General features: G+C 33.5%; 1 protein-coding gene across 4 annotated transcripts in view; it reads right to left on the bottom strand.

Annotated features, from left to right (window-relative positions):
• Nucleotides 1–1,936: 1,936 nt before the first annotated feature.
• Mapk8 (mitogen-activated protein kinase 8) overlaps nucleotides 1,937–20,044 on the bottom strand; it is a 119,462-nt gene continuing 101,354 nt past the window's right edge. For 2 of the 4 annotated variants that reach the window (XM_076835367.1, XM_076835370.1), the window contains 7 exons: nucleotides 19,673–19,838; nucleotides 15,864–15,935; nucleotides 14,398–14,580; nucleotides 13,987–14,111; nucleotides 13,393–13,456; nucleotides 10,113–10,190; nucleotides 1,937–6,441 (listed from right to left, as the gene is read on the bottom strand). In XM_076835367.1, coding sequence (XP_076691482.1) covers nucleotides 6,296–6,441; nucleotides 10,113–10,190; nucleotides 13,393–13,456; nucleotides 13,987–14,111; nucleotides 14,398–14,580; nucleotides 15,864–15,935; nucleotides 19,673–19,838 — 834 coding nt within the window. In that variant the 3' untranslated portion in view covers nucleotides 1,937–6,295. Of the gene's footprint in view, nucleotides 6,447–10,112; nucleotides 10,191–13,392; nucleotides 13,457–13,986; nucleotides 14,112–14,397; nucleotides 14,581–15,863; nucleotides 15,936–16,301; nucleotides 16,374–19,672; nucleotides 19,839–20,044 lie in introns of all 4 variants that reach the window. The other 2 variants (XM_076835368.1, XM_076835369.1) reach the window with 2 other exon arrangements.

Below are 20,044 nucleotides of genomic sequence, written 5' to 3'. Positions count from 1 at the left end.
GAGATAGTGATTTAATTTCTTTTTGCTGCATATGGACTTCCAGTTTTCCCAGCACCAATATATGTTTTCAGCACCTTTGTCTAGTAAGAGAGAAATATTTATGTGATTTTATCTCTATCTTCTATTCTGTACCATTAGTCTACATGTCTATTTTGGTGTTAATACCAGGCTGTTTTTGTTACTATTGCTCTGCAGTATAGTTTAAGGTCTGGTATTGTGATGCTACCTACTTCACTCTTCTTGCTAAGTATTGTTTTGGCTATTGTGGGTCTCTTATTTTTCCAAATGAATTTCATGATTGCTTTTTCTACTTGTACAAGGAATGTTCTTAGGATTTCAACTGGAATTACATTAAATCTGTATAAGGCTTTTTGTAGTATGGCCATTTGGACAATGTTAATTCTTCCAATCTTCTTTTTTTTTTTTTTTTAGTTGTAGTTGGACACTATCTTTATTTATTTATTTATTTTTATGTGGTGCTGAGGATCAAACCCAGGGACTTGCATATGCTAGACAAGCACTCTACCGCTGAGCCACAATCCCAGCCCCAATTCATCTAATCTTAAGAGCATGAGAGATCTTTTCATCTTCTAAGGTCTTCTTCAATTTCTTTCTTTAGTGTTCTGTAGTTTTCATTGTATAGGTCTTCCACCTCTTTTGTTAGATTTTAAGTATTGTTTTTGAGACTACTGTGAATGAGGCTGTTTCCATTATTTCTTTGTATACCCATGCCCAGGTCAAGCTGTCCCTCAATCATTGCTCACGAGCTTTCAAATCTACTTGCCTTCCCCTTAGTCTGCAATACCATTCCTTTCCAAGCACTCTTCATTTTCTCTCATCATTCTCTTGCTCTTGTCCCTTCAGCATGGTACTGTTCTCCACATAGCACTACTGCTATCAGGACTACCCTGAAAGTCATTTTTGTCTTTTTTCATTCTTAGCTTCCAGCAAAGAGTCTTTGTTATATATGCTTTTATTAATTGGTAAAATCAAGTGAAATGCCTGCTAGACAAAACCTAACCTTTAAAAAGCTTAGTTGAAGTATTTAACTGGCAACAGCTAAAAAAAAAAAAAAAAAATCTTTTTTAAACCACAAAATTGGTACAAATCAATCTTCATTACATAAAGTTAATGGGCCTTTTTAGGAACACTACTTTTTAAAAAATGTAGCACCTAAATTGACAAGTAAGAATTACTCCTTTAAGACTAGGTAGGAAATCTTAAAAATCACTCAAAACCAAATTTAAACAACACTCTCATGTCTGCCTTTGCCACTCAACTTGTCACCGGAGGCCTCTCAAATGACTGTGATGACAATGCATCAGGCCTGCCACCACATGGTTGATGAAGTGGCAGCAGTCAGGTGTGACTGGTTCACTCTCTTGGGAAAGGGACACATGAATGCAGGTGAAGGGAGGGACAGTGTGGATGCAAGGGTTATCTGGAGCCAGAGCCCATCAGAGCCCAGCAAGGTATGAAAATGCCATCACACAGAAGCTAAGCAGGCACACAGACACATCCTGCATACCCTCATACAGCCCACCCAAGAAAGGCACATGGAACACGTTCCAAGCTGAAATCTGTTTTGAAACATACTTATTCTATATACTTATTTTGGCCAAGGGGCCATGATGGCTGCCCTCTTGTACAGCTATGAAGAATTAGGTTGAGGACAGGGAAGTGTCTTTTTTAGATAAAGTTTCTCTGGTGATTTCAAACACCAGAAAAGCAAGAAAGCAAGTATAGATGAAGCAGAAAACTGGAGTGAAAATTCACTCTTTATAATGTGTATAAAATCCAAATCTAAGAAACCTGCCCTGGTAATAACCCTTTTATCCCAAGCCACTGGAATTCCTAAAGTAATCAAGAAAAACTTACCACAGATTTGTTTTCAATGAAAAAACTCTTAAGTTCATAATTTTCATACCACTTTTTTGTTTTTTATTTAAAATATTATAACCAATTGACATACTAGATAACAATGTTTACATTCCAGTGGTGCATGTTTAATGACTAGGGCATGAATGATTAAAAACCACAATAATGATCTCAGCATTCCCTACAAAGTGCCCCATTTTGTTTCATCTAAAGAGGCGAGGAGAGGAGAGGAGAGGAGAGGCGAGGTGAGGAGAGGAGAGGTTCAGAACTGGACATGGGGGAAGGGGTGGTGAAGAAGGAAATGACATGTATAGGGAGGAAAAAAAAAGTCAGTAACTATACTTAGGTTTCCAGGTTCAAAAACCTGTTGAACAGGATAAACTGTAATGAGAAAATAGATGTCACAGTCCAGGTAGACAGCTACTTCAGTTTAACTTCATCATTCGGCTAAAAGATTAACAGCTTCTCAAAAATATACCAAATATTGGGCCTACAAAAGTAATTTATTTCTTCGTAAAATTTACTAAGATTTACTCCTTTTGTAAAATGTAAAGAATGGACTGATACCACGAGCAGGTTTCTACTTACAAAAACAGACAGTAATAATGTCAACAAGCACATCTAACACAATTTTCAAGATATACAGTGAAAGATTTTACACGTGAGTGTCTCTTACTGATGCAAGGTATATATTTTACATACTTACTGGTATTTTTTCAACATTGGCTATAAAGTATTCAAAGCACATTTATAATTCACACTCAGTAAAGGTCTAACAGGGCAACAGCTTACTTGGGAAAGCATAGAAAATTAGTGTGAGGTAGTTCAATAAAAACCTAGTTTCATTTTAAGTCATTGTGAGAATAGAATATTGTGCAAAACTAATCCACAGGTAATATTTCTCAGAAGTTTCAGTAATGAAGAGAATCTAAATCAGAAATGGCCAGAAAGTGTTACTCTTACTAGACTCTCCTTAAGAGCACTTTACTAAGAGCAGTTACTTTGAAATTGACTAGGACTTTTGTTTTCCTTATGAGTTTTCCAATCTTACCCCAAACTATACATTTCTGCTTCAATGCCCTTTACCTCTTCATCTTTCTTGCTATTTTTATTAAGGACAAGTTAGTTTCCTGTGAGTCAGGAAAATCCTAAAAGAGATCAGTAGAAACACGATGCACGCTAAAATGCAACAGGCTATATGGAGAGGCAACATTTAAGAGGGCTGCTAATGACAGAAGGTGGTGCTTGGTTTCTACTTCACTGGTAAGAGAGGTTTACTGGGGTCACAGGGTGTCATGCATCCACTCTACAGCTAATGTGTGACTAATGGAACAACACTCACAAACTACAACAGTATTCTTGAAAATATACTATGTTTTAACCTCAAAATGTTGTGCAGGCTAGTGCCTAAGCAACACTGAATAGTCTTCATACATGTAGCAGATACTGGCCAATAGTATTTGTAACCCAGGAAACAGCTTCACTTGCCTGCTGCTGATTTCACTACCAGACATTGATATACTCTTCATCTTATCTTTTTGGACAACCTGGCAAGATTAGCCCAGAACAGAATAACAAAAAAGCTTATAGGAAAGTCTGCTGCTTTGTACACAATCAAGCTTCTCTGTATTTTTAAGGAGGCTGCGTGACAGCTTTCTCCTTTGAGAGGCTGGTCTTTCCTAGAAAGTCTGGTGTAAGCACATTGCGTCTTTACCTACTTGGAAGAGTGCACACCAGGAGCAATCAGCAGCTGAAGGTGCGTGACACAATGAAAATTGTTCAGCAAATAGTATGAAAGAGCTTAGATGCTCTATGTATATTATAATTTAGCAATCTCAATGACATGATCAGTTTACAAATGATTACTATATATTAGAGAGTAAGAGAACTGTAACTAGGAAGATGTGAATAAAGAATCAGTATCTTGTCAAACTTACAAAGTCAAGTCATAAGTCTCAGCTAAAATAATTTTCTGACAGTAAGATGATGGGTATATTAAGTGTACAAAATTGAAAAACAAAATTATAAGAAAGTGGCTTAAAACAAGTACTGCTTGACAGATATTTGTAATTTCTTCAAAAACAGATGTAAGACACTTTAAGACTCTAAAAGAAAAAGTACCAGTACATAGTTAGTTTAATAAATTTAGGCAAAAAGGGGAAGCTATATTTAGACAATATATTTTTCAGACCTAGGGCACTCAAGATTTAACAACCAGACCTTGGTTTTAGGATATAACTGGTTAGCAGTTTGGTTTACTTTAAGCAATAAGCTTTTTTTTTTCTTTTCTTTCAATTCAACTGAAATATGATGGTTGGCAAGTGGGAGCTGGCATTTACAACAAATGATATAGTCAGAATACCTGGTATTCCTTGCTTAACCAACATCTGAATCAATAGAGATGGCATATCAGCAATGAAATATAAAATATGGGAACCTTTTAAAGGCATGTCAGCTGTTAAAGTGCAATAGTGATATAATCTACCCTAGAGAAAATAAAGTTAATTATCTATAAAACTAATATGAACTGAGAATACACTCATGCTCAAATTTCTAGAATTGTGAATCCAATCCTATATAACTCAAGAGGGTTACAGTCTCAAAACTCTAATTTTCCTAATAAAATTAATGCACCATGTTGTATGACTAGAAAAGGGATCATTACCAAGTTTGGGAGGCAAGAAATCATGACTTGAACCCATCAAAAACAAGCTTGCTATTTTAAAGTATATAAAAAAGGCTAATGTATTTTAATCTTAAATATTGCACATTAACAATGACCTAAAATATCTAACTCAAAAGGAATTTTGCACTAAATATATGAATAAAATGCCAAGCGAACTTTCAGACATTTGCTGAGCTGCACCTATTCTTGCTCCTGTTGGTCATGAATCCCGATGGGCTTTCCGCCCAGAACCTTGCCATTTATGTAAATAAGCATTTCCCAGTTCATTACATGAAATCCCTCTTGTTTTAGACATAACATAAGGTGCGTGGGCCATTACAGATAATGTAGTTCAGAAATAATGAGACCTCAATGACACTTTACCTAGGAAAAATTCAGTTATAGAGAAATAATTCTGCAGATATAAAATGTAAACAGTTAACACACACCTGTCAGGAGCAGCACCATTCTTACACTACTCAACGTCCACATTGCGTGTTATATTGGAAATCAGGTATAAAAAATGAAAGACTCAGACTAAGTAACCACCATTTATGCCTGCTCTGCTCGATGTGAAGAAACAGTCCTTAGAAAATGATATCCTATATATGGCTGTGTGCTACTATTTTCAGATGAACGGTATATTGCTCATTTGATACGTCACCTACACAAATCTAAGTAGGCTTTGAAACCTCCTGACAGCTGATATAAATGATTATACTACAGGCAGAATCAAATGGCTAGAAACACCATGAGAACTGGTGCTCAACTGACTAACCCTCCAATAGTTTTGAAACCAGAAAGGTCTAAGGGACAAGGCTGCAGAAAATGTGGAGCCAGACTTTAGACCACTGCTAGGACCTACAGCCTGAGACTAACTCAGTGTGTACAAAAACAGGCTCATAGCTAGTATAAGTGAACCATCTGTTTATTTGCATTGAAATGTATTATTCATGAAGTATCCTCTTGACTTTATGTGATCATAGCTTTGAGCATGCCACAAATTTGCAGAATACACTATATTCCTTGACTTTTTGTTGGGTGGGTGGGGAGAAAAGAAGGTGGTGGTACACTCCTGGCACTTGAAAGACACGCTCTCAGTTATTCTGCCATTTAGATGATGGGGCTTTTGCCAAAATTCAGGTAGGATTGCCTACCCATTACTGTATCTAAATTAGGATTGGCTGGTAGCAAACAATGGAGGTCTCTTGCCACGTTCATCATTTACAGTAGTTATTCCTGAATATAACTGGCTACAGGTGATTTTCCCTCACTCCTCTGGGGTTATTTCATTGATAAGCATATAACCCTGAAGGATAGTATCATGAACAAAACATCTGAAATAAATTCTAATAAAAAAACTATAAAAATCTTAAATAATTCATGATATAGGCAAGTCACCACATAATAGTTGCTTTGATAAACAAAATCTTACAAATTCAGTAAAAAAAAATCAGCAGCATAGATAAAGCAAATATGCAAAAAATTTAAAACATGATAAAATAATTAGGTTTACATTATACAGTTAATTACAGCAAAAAATACAATACAGTTTTGTTGCTGTTTTAAAACACAACTTAGATTTTAAATTACATCACTTGAAAATAAAAAAAATAAACTACTTTACTACAAAATGAATTCTACATTTTTTGAAAAATCACTCAAAAATAAGACCACTGAATTGTTTTCAAAGTAGTTCTATCAATGACTAACCGACTCCCCATCCCTCCCACCCCCCCAAGGCCCAAGTAGTCATCTACAGCAGCCCAGAGGTCCAGCTGATGCTTCTAGACTGCTGTCTGTATCTGAGGCCAAAGTCGGATCTGTTGACATTGAAGACACATCATTGACAGACGACGATGACGATGGATGCTGAGAGCCATTGATCACTGCTGCACCTGTGCTATGAGAAACAAAACAGCAAATCAGTTGCAGACAGAGTTGCAGACCGAGCTACTTGCATTGTACTACCTCCAGTGGTTGATATAATTTTTCTCTTAGGTTTAGAAGGCTCAATAAAGACAATCACAAATGATATTAAATATAACACTAACTTACAAATGTTGTTATATGCAAACTATGAGGTGGGAATTCTGAAAATGTCTAGAAACTTGGAGTCCTGTCCTTTTTACTAACTTGTTTCTCAGTTTAATACTAGAACTTAGAGACCAGGTCACATTTAGAAATAGTTCTGTAGCAAGATCCATCAAGGAGGGCTTCAGGGTTGTGTGTAAATAATACTGAAAATACATGTAAAACTCTTTATATTACATTTCGATGGAGAGAGAATGTCAAAGACCTGAGTGACTAAAAAAAAGTTAAAAAACTACTGCCCTATAGAAAATTATTTGTGATATCTTGTCACTAAAAAGACAGTCCAAATAATACTTTTGATACATTTTGTGGTAAAGCAAGACCCAACAAAAAGAATAAAATCATTTTAATCGGGAGGGACCTTAGTTCAACTGATCCAGTTTGCATGAGATTATGTGACTTGACAGGGTAACTCAAGTGGTCTAGTTAGTAAACTCAGTCTTATTTCAATTCTAATAAATACTTGATAAATAAAATATGCATTTACAAACCAGATAAAGATTGGTGCAAACTGTTTCATTACTCCCAAGTAGTACCTAACAAGTATTTCCTGGATTTTAAAAAGTAATAGGAATACTTGACCTAGAGAGAGAAATCTTCTGAAGATGTTTGGACTGGAAAGGTGGCAGGTCTGACACCAGGGGTGGGGGATGTGTTAATGGCAACTCATACTAGGTAAATAATTTTGAACCAAAGGATCAACTAAATAAGGGTCATTCCAAATTGGAATAAATTAAGTTACAGAAATATTATTAAGAACACATTTGTATAAAAGCAATGCTACCAGCTGAATGCAGTGGTGCATGCCTGTAATCCCAGCTGCTCAGGAGGCTAAAGCAGGAGGATCACAAGTTTGAGGCCAGTCTGGTAAACTTAGGAAGACTGTCTCAAAATAAAAACAAAAAGGGTTGGTGATCAAGCCCAGTTGTAAAGCACCCTGGGTTCAATCCCCAGTATCACAAAACAATGGTATCAGACCAAACACTGAGCAGAATTTATGAGGGTGAGGATCACGTACCAAAAAATGCGGAAACCAAGCAGATTAAAAACCTCTACTCTTTGGCCCAGCAAATTTCAGGGTTTGATTATGTCTAATGATGAGCAACAAACACTTAAATACGGAAGTTCTTCTGAAAGTCTGTCTTCAAATTTAACAAGGAAACAGGCAGGTAATCGAAAAAGACAAATCTTTATGGCAGTGGAGAAGGAAGTGAGAGATGGAAGGAATGGAACCACAGGGGCAGCACAGGTGGTCTGAGCTGAAATGTGAATGGCAATCAGGACGTGAGGATGTGAGGCTTGACAGATGAGAGGAAAGAACAGGATGATAACCTCCTGGGTTCCAGAAAGGCCCATAGGGTACCCAGCCAAAGCAGAGTTGAGATTGTATACTCTTTGTAGTTCAATCAATTACAACATATCAGAATGTGCCTCTTCTGACAGAACAATATAGTATATACTCTTATGTCTTACACAGCTAATTCTAAGACTTTTATCAAAACGTTCAAATCATAAAAAAGAATCCCAACATATATACTTTTTATATAGGCCTCTAGAGTTCAGGATCACCTTCATTTTAACCAAATTTCTGAACCTGATAAACATGAACTTTTAAATGTATCACTTAACTAACTTGTTAATCTGAAATTCAAGTTCCTAAGAAAAAAGACTTGTTTTCTCTGAAATTTAAAGCCATACAACAAATTCTCAAATATCGGTATGGCAATATTATGGAAACTCTTCAATCTCAGATAATTGAGTGACTTCCTTCTCAGACAAGTCTCTATACACTCAAGATAGGCAAACTCATTTTCATTATCAACCAAATTGAAACATTTATAGGTAGGCAATATACTGGGAAAAATAATATTATTCATTTTAAAGAACAAGTGGAAATGGTTTTGTAATTATCTGACACTTTCAGGTTTTGTACATAATCAAGACCTGAATATTTTTATTATAGCCTAATTTACTGAAATTCTTCATTGCAAGCCATGAGATGAGAATCCAGAAAATGTCTAGAAGCCTCAAGTTTTATCTTTTCTACTTATTTTGTGACCATAAGCAAATGATATCTAAGATTCAAACTATTCACTTATTAATTAAGAAGAAAAAAATTTTTCTATCTCATGAGATAGAATACATGACATTTAAGATGTGTCACTTACCATGATGATATGCCAAAATATAAAACTGAGCCAAGTAAAAGACTTTCCAAATTCCACCGAGCCTCCATCACAAATAATTCACTTCACTACCACTATATTAGCAATACAAAACTAAATAAGAACTATACCATCCAAGCTTTTAATTTGTTATGAGTAAATTTTACCCAAACAGATAAAAGCTGTCAGAACCAATTTATACTTTCTTTTTTTTTTTTCCCAATTTATACTTTCAACAGGATCTATATTATAGATTTGGAAGACTGCATTCCTGATAAAGGACCTAAAATACACAGTTCTAATAAAATATAACCAAAAATGTCAAAGGAGGCTACCAAAATTATTTAAACAATTATGTTTATAGTACAACAAAACGGGCTTCTGAAACTACAGCTAAAAATCTTACCTATAAATAAAGTGCTAGATATGATATACACTTTTTTCCTTAGAACACTAAATCCTTAGACCATTCATTTAATCCTTAGAAGAATTAAAATGGCATAGTTTTACTCAAAATCAAATCTATCTAAAGAAATACTACTCAGCCTTTGAAGCACAGATCAAATTTTACCTCTTCCATATAACTGTCCTAACCTCTGCTGTGAGGGGCAATACATTCAGAAATTATTTCATTATCTTCTACCTAATAGATTTTGAATCTTTTTTCCCCTAAAATATTAGCTTCCTCATCTACAGAATGTGCATAATAATCTCTCAGAGTCTGAGGGATGAATGAAATAAAGAACACGAACCACCAGTGTCTAGTTATTATGTTGTGTGCTTAACATGTAGATTTCCTGACATTTAACCTTTTCCTTCATTTCTTTATACTTTTACATAAACCAAAATTAAATTAAGACTAACTTACAATAAAAGAAAATGTTTTAACTCCTATAAACTAGTTTTCTTCATAGAGTGAATGCTTTCTAGTGGTGGTCTTAATGGCATTGCTTTAGTTCAACAAATCAATTTATCCAAAGTAAAGACTGTTAAAACTATATAAAGGTAAACATATTGAATTTTGAAAAATTTCTCCTTTAAATACAAGGCAACAATGCCAACAAAAAAGGCCTTAAGTTCTTCAATAGAATGTTAGTATCAGAGAAAAAGATAAGCACTTTATGAAGTCAGTTACTGATTATATCAGTACATTGTATCAGGACATCAGTATATCGATATTTCAAATTTAAGCACCCCAATTGTAATTTGAATAAGGTAGTAAGTATGGAAAGAACTGCAGGTTTCAGGCCACTGAAGATTACAATGCAAGAAGTAAAATGACCCTCAACCATGTTTATATTGTAACCAACCTAAAGGAGAGGGCTGCCCTCGTATAACTCCATTCTTGGTTCTCTCCTCCAAGTCCATCACTTCTTTGTATATCAATTCTGAAAAAGAGATGGAAAAAATAAACTTCAAAGTCCGAGAGCCAATCTCACAATATACATTATGTTTTAATTCAAAATTTTTACACACATTAAGTGTAAAATATATTTAACAATATTTCAAATATTATCTTTATAGTGACAGAGGGACCATGTCAGCCTGAGATTCATGGGTGTTAATAACAGTTTCTTGATTTTCAACCACAAATTATATTCAAAGTAAGTAAAAACCTCTGCAGTAACCTGTAATTAATGTTTTGCAAGTGGGTTTAAGGACAGAGCTGAGGTCAGAAGTTTCATCTTTTTATTCTGCCAACACCTAATACTACACTGTTACCACATCACCCAGCATTCTGTACTAAAGATACTTATTTACTTCTGTCTCAGTGAGTGCTTGAATTAAGTGTTTCTCTTGTTAAATTCTACTTCATGAGCTCTGGAATAGTGTGAGGTACAATGGAGGTACTCAACCATATACTCATTGTAAAGAATCTATAGACATTTCTTTAATTAGAGTGGAATATAAACAAAATTTTATTTAAAAACACAAAGCAGGTACACTTCAACTCCTTATGTGTAGTGCCAGCATGACATGCTATCACTGCCAAGAACATTCCTCCATAGGAATCTTATTCTTTTTCTAGGCATGGGATAAGATGTAGAGCACTGTGAGAATGGCTCTAGCTGAAGAGACATAAGGTGCTATCTGATAGTGTATGTTCCTTGCACCCCATTTTCTTCTAAGTGATGCTGAGTGCGGTTTGAGTCTGAACATCTACTTAAGACTAACCTCTGGTAAATGCTATACCTCCATTAGTCATTATCCTTGGTTCATAGAATCTTGAGAATTATTTAAAAGCAATGAAACTTCTTCTGAGAAAAATGTACAAGACAAAAATGATGCACGGAAATTCAAGAAGTCTATATAATTTCTGAAGTTTAAATTTCTTATAAAGAATCTCTGACTACAGGATATGACAATATTTATGTTGGCAAAAGATAAAGTAAGTGGAGATACTGGAATGAAGCTAGAGACATCTATGTTTGCTGGCTATGGTAACCTTGGACTTTGAAGAAGAAAAATACAAAGTCTTGACAGACTTTTTTGTTGTTGATGTTTGTTTGTTTGTTTTAAGAAACAAAAGGAATAACAAACATCTCTCTTTCTTTAAGAGAAAAAGCACTTGTTTGTAAAAAGGGATTCAGACAGAAGAAACAAAGCCAATAAGAAGTACTAATAAGGCAAAGCTATCTATAGTAAATGGCTTTGGCAGTGGATTTTTCTTTCTGCTTTGACAGCTTAAACTCTAATGCAGACATTGAAAAGGGCAGTTTGTATATAACTACAGAAGTGTATGTGGGGCTAGAGAAAAAGACTCACAATAAAGTTAAACATTTTAGCATAATGGAAAGACCACAATATATCATTACACTGTAAATAAAAATTCTTTATTCCATGCCTTTAAGATGTGTTTCTTTTCCAATTTAATATCTCTGAAATTGTTACATCTTAAAATCAGTGGTATAGTACAATTGGAAGTGTTTCTTGACATAATTCTATGAAATACCATAAATGTCTATTATAAATTAATGGGATATAAAAATACCAGGTGAATATTTTAATAACTATTTGGGTCCAGAGTTATATACTTGTATATTACTTAGTACATATTCAGATGCACTAGGCTGTACTTAAGTCTCTCGTTCTGTTGTGCTCTGTTAACCATGAGTCTCCTAAGCTCAACTCAGAGAAAATAAGTATCAAATCCAATCTTTCCAAAATAAATTTACAGATAGGGTTATACCTCCCTATTTTCTTTTGCCCAAGATACTTAGTTAGCTCTTTGTAACAGATCTTCTGCCTCCATTTTAAGGTAAATAAAAAAGGGGGTGTCAAAAGATTTGCCCACAGCTACAAAAATGGTCAAATGCTAAATGACAACAACACAGATAGAGATAAACATGATCTAAAAGTTACCTAGCCCAAATGTCCCAAGAGAGCTTTAAAAAATATATATTTTAACATTTACACGACTATTGAAGCATTAATGTTCAATTGCATTAATAAGGTAGACCAAAACTACTACATTAGATGTGCAAAGACACTACAGTTAATTTCTCTAGAAAGGAATTTGGAAGTAATTGAAAACAGCCTTTGGCTCAGCACATCTAGAACTGTTCTTATAGGCATGTTTTCATGAATACTGTGCATATGTGCACATGAATACAACAGAGCGAGCTGTCTGTAAGAGTAACAAACAAGACCTACTTTAAATGCTCTTCAAGAGGAAGTTGGACACAGAGATTGTGACACATGATTACTGAACAACATTTACCAGCTATTAAACCAAATGAAGCAGTTATGTGGACCAAGAGTCATCTTTAAGAGGTATAGTCATATCAGCAAAGCAAATGTGCAGAGTTTAAAATCATTTGTGATTAAAAAATGATACAAATATGTACTAATGTACAAATGATTTTAAACATCTATAATCCCATTGGCTCAGGAGGCTTAGGCAGGAGGATAGCAAATTCAAAGCCAGTCTCAGCAAATTAGCAAGACTCTGTCTTTAAATAAATAAATAAATAAATAAATAAATAAATGAAAAGGGCTGGGGGATGTAACTTAGTGGTAAAATGTACCCGTGTTCAATCCTGGTACCAAAAATAACAAACAAACTAACAAATAAAAAAGCTTATCAGGGTGGAGACACTGAACACATTTGAATAAACAGACTACAGAAGAAAACACTAATGTGTTTGGGGTGGAGAACTTGGGAAATCAAAACTAAATCAGGAAAGGCAGCAGAATACAACAGATACTAGTATGGCAATATATAAATCAATGGAAGTGTAACTGATGTGATTCTGCAATCTGTATACGGGGTAAAAATGGGAGTTCATAACCCACTTGAATCAAAGTGTGAAATATGATATATCAAGAACTATGTAATGTTTTGAACAACCAACAATAAAAAAAAAAAATAAAAAAAATAAAATGACAAAAAAAAAAGAATCTAAAAACAGAAAAAAAAAAAAACTAAATCAGGTCGGGAAGGAGACTTACTTTACACCTTTGTAAAAAGAATAATCAAATTATCAAATATAAGTTGTGAAAATGGAAAATATCATTAAAGGATAAAAAATAAATCACTACAAAATGCCAGATACTTTCTTATTTTTCTAAGAATCTAATGAACGTTACCTTTCCACTCTTCTATTGTGTGTTCCCTTTCATCTAACTGCTTATCAGGGATCTTTGGTGGTGGCTGAAAAATAAAAAGTGATAATTAATAACTGAGTCAGTTTACTGGGAGTATATGCTTCTTTATAATTACTTGAAACATTAGTCAAACAGAAGACTTGAAAAATGCAAGACTGATTGATCATCAACAAACTTCTCATGTAAACTAGTTCTGGAAGACTCCTGCAATGCAGGAAGAAATATTTATCTTTTTCTTCTAGCTTCTGAAATTTTCACATTTTATTTATATCATAGAATTGGGATATGATTATTTGTTTTATAACTAAGTTAGGATGTTCCACAGAGCACTCCCCATCCTAGCTCCTCTGATCAGGTGGCAAGGCCAGAAAGTGAGACACACAGAGGGAGGCAACTTTACTTTTGTGTAGGAGATGGCTGGGGAATGCCCATTAGCTTAAGGTAATCTTCATGCAAACACAGAAAAGAAAAATACTATCATCATCTGTCTATATTTTCAAAAGTTTCCTTCAAACCTAACTAATTCTGACTCTAAGAATCCACTCTGTTCTTCAAACATGGAGAAAAAAAACTTACAGCTTCTGCTTCAGAAGGATCATACCAGACATTGATGTATGGATGCTGAAGAGCTTCATCTACAGAGATCCTTTTAGATGCATCTATGACCAGCATTTTGGATAACAAATCCCTTGCCTGACTGGCTGTAAAAATAATGATGTTAATGTGTACCTATTTGTAAAGATTCCTAAATTATCACTGATTTCACAAACTTGAGAGTGTCATTTAAGAAGCACGTTTTTAAAAGTATAGTTTTTAACTTTAAAACCAGATCATACATATAATAAACAGTATAAGATTAAAGGTAAAAATAACTAAAATTTCATTTTGTTTCTCCACCCAGAGATAATCTTTGATTGTATCCCATAAGAATATGAATACACAAATGCACACACAAATGGAATTTGATGTATAGTTTATAAAAATTACCTTTAAGTTTGTTGTGTTCTGAGTCAGCTGGGAAAAGTACATCAGGGAAGAGTTTCTCAAAGCTATATCCAGCATATTTAGGTCTGTTTTCAACGTAAGTCCTTACTGTTGGTTGTAGTTTCTTCATAAATTCAGGACATGGTGTTCCAAGCTGTTCAATAACTTTATTCCACTGATCAATATCTAATATCAAGTAGCTAAGAAAAATACTGCTTCTAATATTCAACACATTAGTCAATATTCATATTAAAATACAAAATGGAAATTTAAAAAATTATAAAAAGAATGTGGCAGTTATAAATTTCATATATCTCACAGCCACCTTGCAAAGGGCAATGATTATAGGTGGACAGAAATGAGCAATAAATAAGTTGTTAACCTTATTTATTGTGTGTGTGCGCACATGTATGTATATACGAATACTAATTTTACCCCCAAAATGGAAGTTTAAACTCACAAATTCTAAGTTATAAATAAATATAAATGTACAGTATTATCATTACTACTCATAGACTCTCTAAATGCAAACTGTACATAATACTAATATACAAAATCTGCCTTTTCTTCCAGCTTATCAGAAAATGTGAATGTATTTCCTAAAGGATAATCTGTTCTTTTTTTTTTTTTTAGTTTTCTAAATTAACAGAAAATAAACAGAAATAAAAATGACTTTTTATAAAAGTGCATTTTATTTTGCTATTTTTTGTTTAGCTTACATTAATATTTTTTTAATGCTCTGAAGTGTATAAAAAAGATTCAGTATTTCAATAAGTTTTAAGATTAGAATTCCCTGATCTTATTCCTCCTAGTGTTTATACTCTAAGCCTAAAACTCTTTACTGTAACCTGGTGAATATTTCCATTCCTTTTCTTGAAACAATTACTTGTTGTTAAATACATCCCTATTGATGTAAACACTAAAAGTAGTCAGATGGGAAAAAAAAGCATGAATGCAAATCTCATAATCACCACATAAAACTACTATTGCTCAAATTCTCACATGAAAGAATCAGTATGTTATGTTGAGTAATGAGAACAATCAAGACACAAAACACACAAAACATTAACAAAAAGGCAGTGAGGGGACAAAACAAAAGGATGGCCAGCAGCAACAGAAAATTTCAACGCTCAAAGTAATTCTTAAGAATTTCTAGACTTACTCAAGTGTATAAATTATTATAAATTTTTAATGCAAGCCATGATTTTTTAAATGTAGGTTAAATAAATCAACTCAAAGCCAGCAAGTAACTGTGGAAAATTACACTTGAGTACTTTTCAGAATCAACATATGAAAACACTAAATGAGGGGAAAGAAAGTCTATGTCAATAGCAGGTGGTATTTTGAAAGAGTAATTTAGCAATACTTGATATTAGGGAGAGACAAAATACATTATACCTGAAGAAGCTGAAGTACTGTCATACATTTTGACCTTTAGAAACTATATTTTAGGCCAAAGATAAGGATACGATCTGTACCTGGGAACAAAACACCACCTTTGATCATTTCTCCCATGATGCACCCAACTGACCAAATGTCAACTGAAAACAAAATGCAATGACATTAACATAAAGATTTTGGTTAAAATAAAAAGAAATATATAAACAGTAAAAAAAAAAATCACGCACACCATGTATACTTTAAAATCATAAAAAGCATATAAAATAAAAATGAGTGACAGTGAATGTGCTCTGACTACCAGCAGAGACTGTATGTCCTACTGCCAAATGCAGCCTACAAATATTTCAGCTTCTTATCTGAACAATTTTTTGAACTATAACAGTCACAAAGTTTATGTCTGTTTTTAAAAAAACCTGTATGTATGAATGCAGCATATTCATTTTCATTAAAGAACATAAGGAAGTTCATCACCTAACTAATAATTTGCTGCAGCAGCACAAGGATACAGTCCCTTCCTGGAAAGAGGATTTTGTGGCAAACCATTTCTCCCATAATGCACCCCACAGACCATAAATCCACTATGTTTGCAGCACAAAAGAAGGAAAAGCAAAGCAAAAGGTCATTAAAATCAAAGAAGCAGAATATGATTGCATTATATAAAAACTGCAAAATATTACAAAAAAGAAAAAGTGATTTTAATTTCAGCTAATGAAATAATTTAAAAAACAAAATACTTTGTGAAAAGCTTGGTTCACAAAAGAAAACAAATTGTGGCATTTTAACTACATATCTAATTTTAAAGTGAGAGCTATGCACAGAAATAGTATAAAACCTGTATATTTCGTAACTGAGAATTTGTTTATAAAATATAAGAGAATCAAACACAAACTATAAATAAGGCTAAAAATGTACATAAAATAGTAAAATTATGATATTATACATTATTTTGAAGCTCAACTGTGCATTACACTCTTTCTTTAAAAGTTAAAAGAAAAAGCATGAGCAGCGTAATTTATCTTATTAAAATACTTAATAGAAAAATGTCTTTGAATAATTACAAAAAAATAATGTAAAGTTCTACAGAAAATTTCAAACCAGAGTTCATAAATTTATTTATTTAATAAGTGGTATGTTTACTCTGAATTAAAAGTCAATTCTTTTCTTGGCAACATCATTCTACATTTACTCTATTATCCCTAAAGGAACAAGTACATAGAGAATGAAGAAAACAGAGTAAAGAAAAGCGTACTTCTTATGTTTTCTACATAAGGTTTTTCAAATTCATAAAACCAAACTGCTTGGGTTTAAGAAATTAGTTTTGGTAGGATATAGTATGAAAGTTCTTATTGCAGAGTTTCCTAGCACTTACCCTTGCCAACTTGAAAAGGGAGCCCTAATCAAGATTCTGCAAACAATCTGCTAGACAGAAAGAGGCAATTTGGGGATTTCCACCCATTTATTAAAACTAACCGCATACCCTAACATTTTATACCTTTGGGTCTGAATATCAGATAAAAGGAGAAAGAGTAGGTACTTGAAGTTTAATAGAAGAGGGAAAGAATGAGCAATTTAAAAGGAAAAGACTTAGAAACTTAGATTTGGGTCTTGAAGTTTGAAGGCCCACATTCTTTAAGAGCAGAAGAAGAAACGGGCAGGACTAGATTTAGAGAGATGTGTTCTTCATCCATGTTGCAGGATTTAGGAAATTTAAGTCTATACTTTCAAGTACATTCTTATAAGGAGACCATCAATTCACCGAAGTATGTTAGGAAATAAACGGGGAATAATTTTTGGTACTAAAGTTTCTCTAAAATTTCACATTAATGTATGCAAACCTTTTTATATTTCTAGTATGACTCAACTTTTGAGGATAAAATTTTAGAGGAACACCTGTAATCCCAGCAGCTCAGGAGGCTGAGCAAGGAAGATCTCAAGTTCAAAGCCAGCCTCAGCAAAAGTGAGGCTCTAAGCAACTCAGTAAGACCCTGTCTCTAAATAAAATACAAAATAGGGCTGAGGATGTGACTCAGTGGCCAAGTATCCTTGAGTTTAATCCCCAGTACCAAAAAAAAATTTTTTTACAGGAAAAGTTAACATTGATAAATCAATTGATCAGAGAGCAAATTTTTTCAAGGGTTTTCATTTTTGCCCAAAATCTGTAAGAATAAATCTTCTCCATAGACTTTACAGAAAAGAGGAAAGTAACTAAATAACCAGGATGAAACTGATGTGGAAAACCTTCAGAAAAACAGTTTTAAACACAAAGGTCTTAAAAGCTACTAGTATCAGAGAAGATATTGAGTCAGTGAAGAAACTAAGGCTTAAGTTTAGTTTTATGATTTGTGCATAAAACTGAGCTGTAAGTGTCTAACTGCTTACTATTAGGCAGTTTAAAATATACTTGATTATCCTACACTTTCCAAAATAGTCTGAAGTAGCCTGCAATAAAATACAGATAAAACAAAGTTGTTAAACTGGGGAGGGGTAGTCATTAAAAGAAAGAAATATTTATCTTTGCAGGTTATTGTAGTTACCATAAGGAAGTATTACACTTGACTCGGTTTTCTGGGGAAGGGTGGGGATGCAATAAGATGATCTACATAATTCTCATGAGAGAAGAGTATTTCAACTCTTTTCTCTTAATGATAATTTCTGGTTGGGAGCTGCCCCAGGACCCTCACTGACATATTACACAATATCTATGATAACCAATAATTTCACTGCAAATGCAGAAACAATCTTCATGCTGGTCATGCTGGTACTGAAGTTATCAATACCCAAACAAAACTTCAACTTTTAGGTAGAAAGTAAGAAAACAAAATAGCATGCTTACTTCAGAATAAAAGATTAACAGTCACTGTTTAAAATATTTACTTTGAGCTCACATACACCAAAAAGGAAATTAAGCTAAAATCCTAATTTCTGTCTTTAAAAAAAATTTTTTTGGTACTGGGATTGAACCCAGGGGTGCTTTACAACTGGCCTGCATTCCCAGTCCTTTTTATTTTTTGAGACAAGTTCTTGTCAAATTGCTGAGGCTTGCCTCAAACTTGCAATCCGCCTGCCTCAGCCTCCCGAATTGCTGCAATTATAGGCATGTACCACCAAACCTGGCTTAAAATTCTAATTTTGTAGGTATCTTTTGTAAATAAATAAATAAATAAATAAAAATATAATAATAATAATAATCTTGAAAGTTTATTAATAGCTGCCTGAATCAAAGTGAACTACTGTTCCAGTTTTTTCACAGGAGTATTTTGGATAAAATTACCACACTTAGAAAGTTATAGTTTAATTCACTATACATACACAAAATACTATATGCCTTTTCCTTAAGATTAGACACAAGGCTTTGATGAAACATTATTTTTCCTCCAAGAGATTCTTAAGTATTCATCAGTTTTGCATAATGGCATTATTGTAGTTCTCAAAGTTTACACTAAATGCTCTGCTATTAACTTTGATTTCCTGGAATTGGAAATAAGAGCAAACCTTACTAATGGGCACTGAAATTACTAGTAAGATTGAATTCTGAGGTACACTATATACTTCCTCATATATAGAAGTATTTGCTCATTTTCAAGCTGTGGACAAGCAAAAAGCATACACATAGTTCTTTTTTCAGAGGCTAAGACAATTCTTTATCCAGTGGGAGTGCTGATGATTTAAGTATTAGCATTTTAGTCAAACAAGGCCCCCATGTTTTCCCATTTATGATAAAACTTGTAGTTACTTTCAAACTTGATACACATTTCAAACAGTGATACACATTTAATTCCATGCAATTTAACTTAAATATTTACCTATAAAACCTAATAAACATCAATTTAAAAAAACTAAATTTGAAGAGTATTTCAAATAAAAAGTGTGTGCTGACCGTTTTCCTTGTAGCCCATGCCTAGGATGACCTCAGGTGCTCTGTAGTATCGAGTCACTACGTAAGGTGTCATCATAAAACTTGTTCCTGCAGTTCTAGCCAGTCCAAAATCAAGAATCTTCAAAGTGCAATCTGATTTTACTACTATATTACTGGGCTTTAAATCCTTCAAAATATAAAAATAAGAAATGATTGCTAAGATAAATACAAAGATTCTGTAGTTCACAATTAAGCTTTCAATTCATGTTAACAGTTCATTCTTCTTAATTTTAATATTACTGCACAGTTTCATCATAAAAAAGCAAACCTGAGAAGTCAGCTTTATTGCATTTTAAAATTTACTTGTAAATTTAAAAATTTATAGTTTTTAGA

The sequence above is a fragment of the Callospermophilus lateralis genome, chromosome 15, assembly GCF_048772815.1.
Source record: "Callospermophilus lateralis isolate mCalLat2 chromosome 15, mCalLat2.hap1, whole genome shotgun sequence".
In the NCBI taxonomy this organism is placed as follows: domain Eukaryota; kingdom Metazoa; phylum Chordata; class Mammalia; order Rodentia; family Sciuridae; genus Callospermophilus; species Callospermophilus lateralis.
This window is presented reverse-complemented; position numbering and strand designations above follow the sequence as displayed.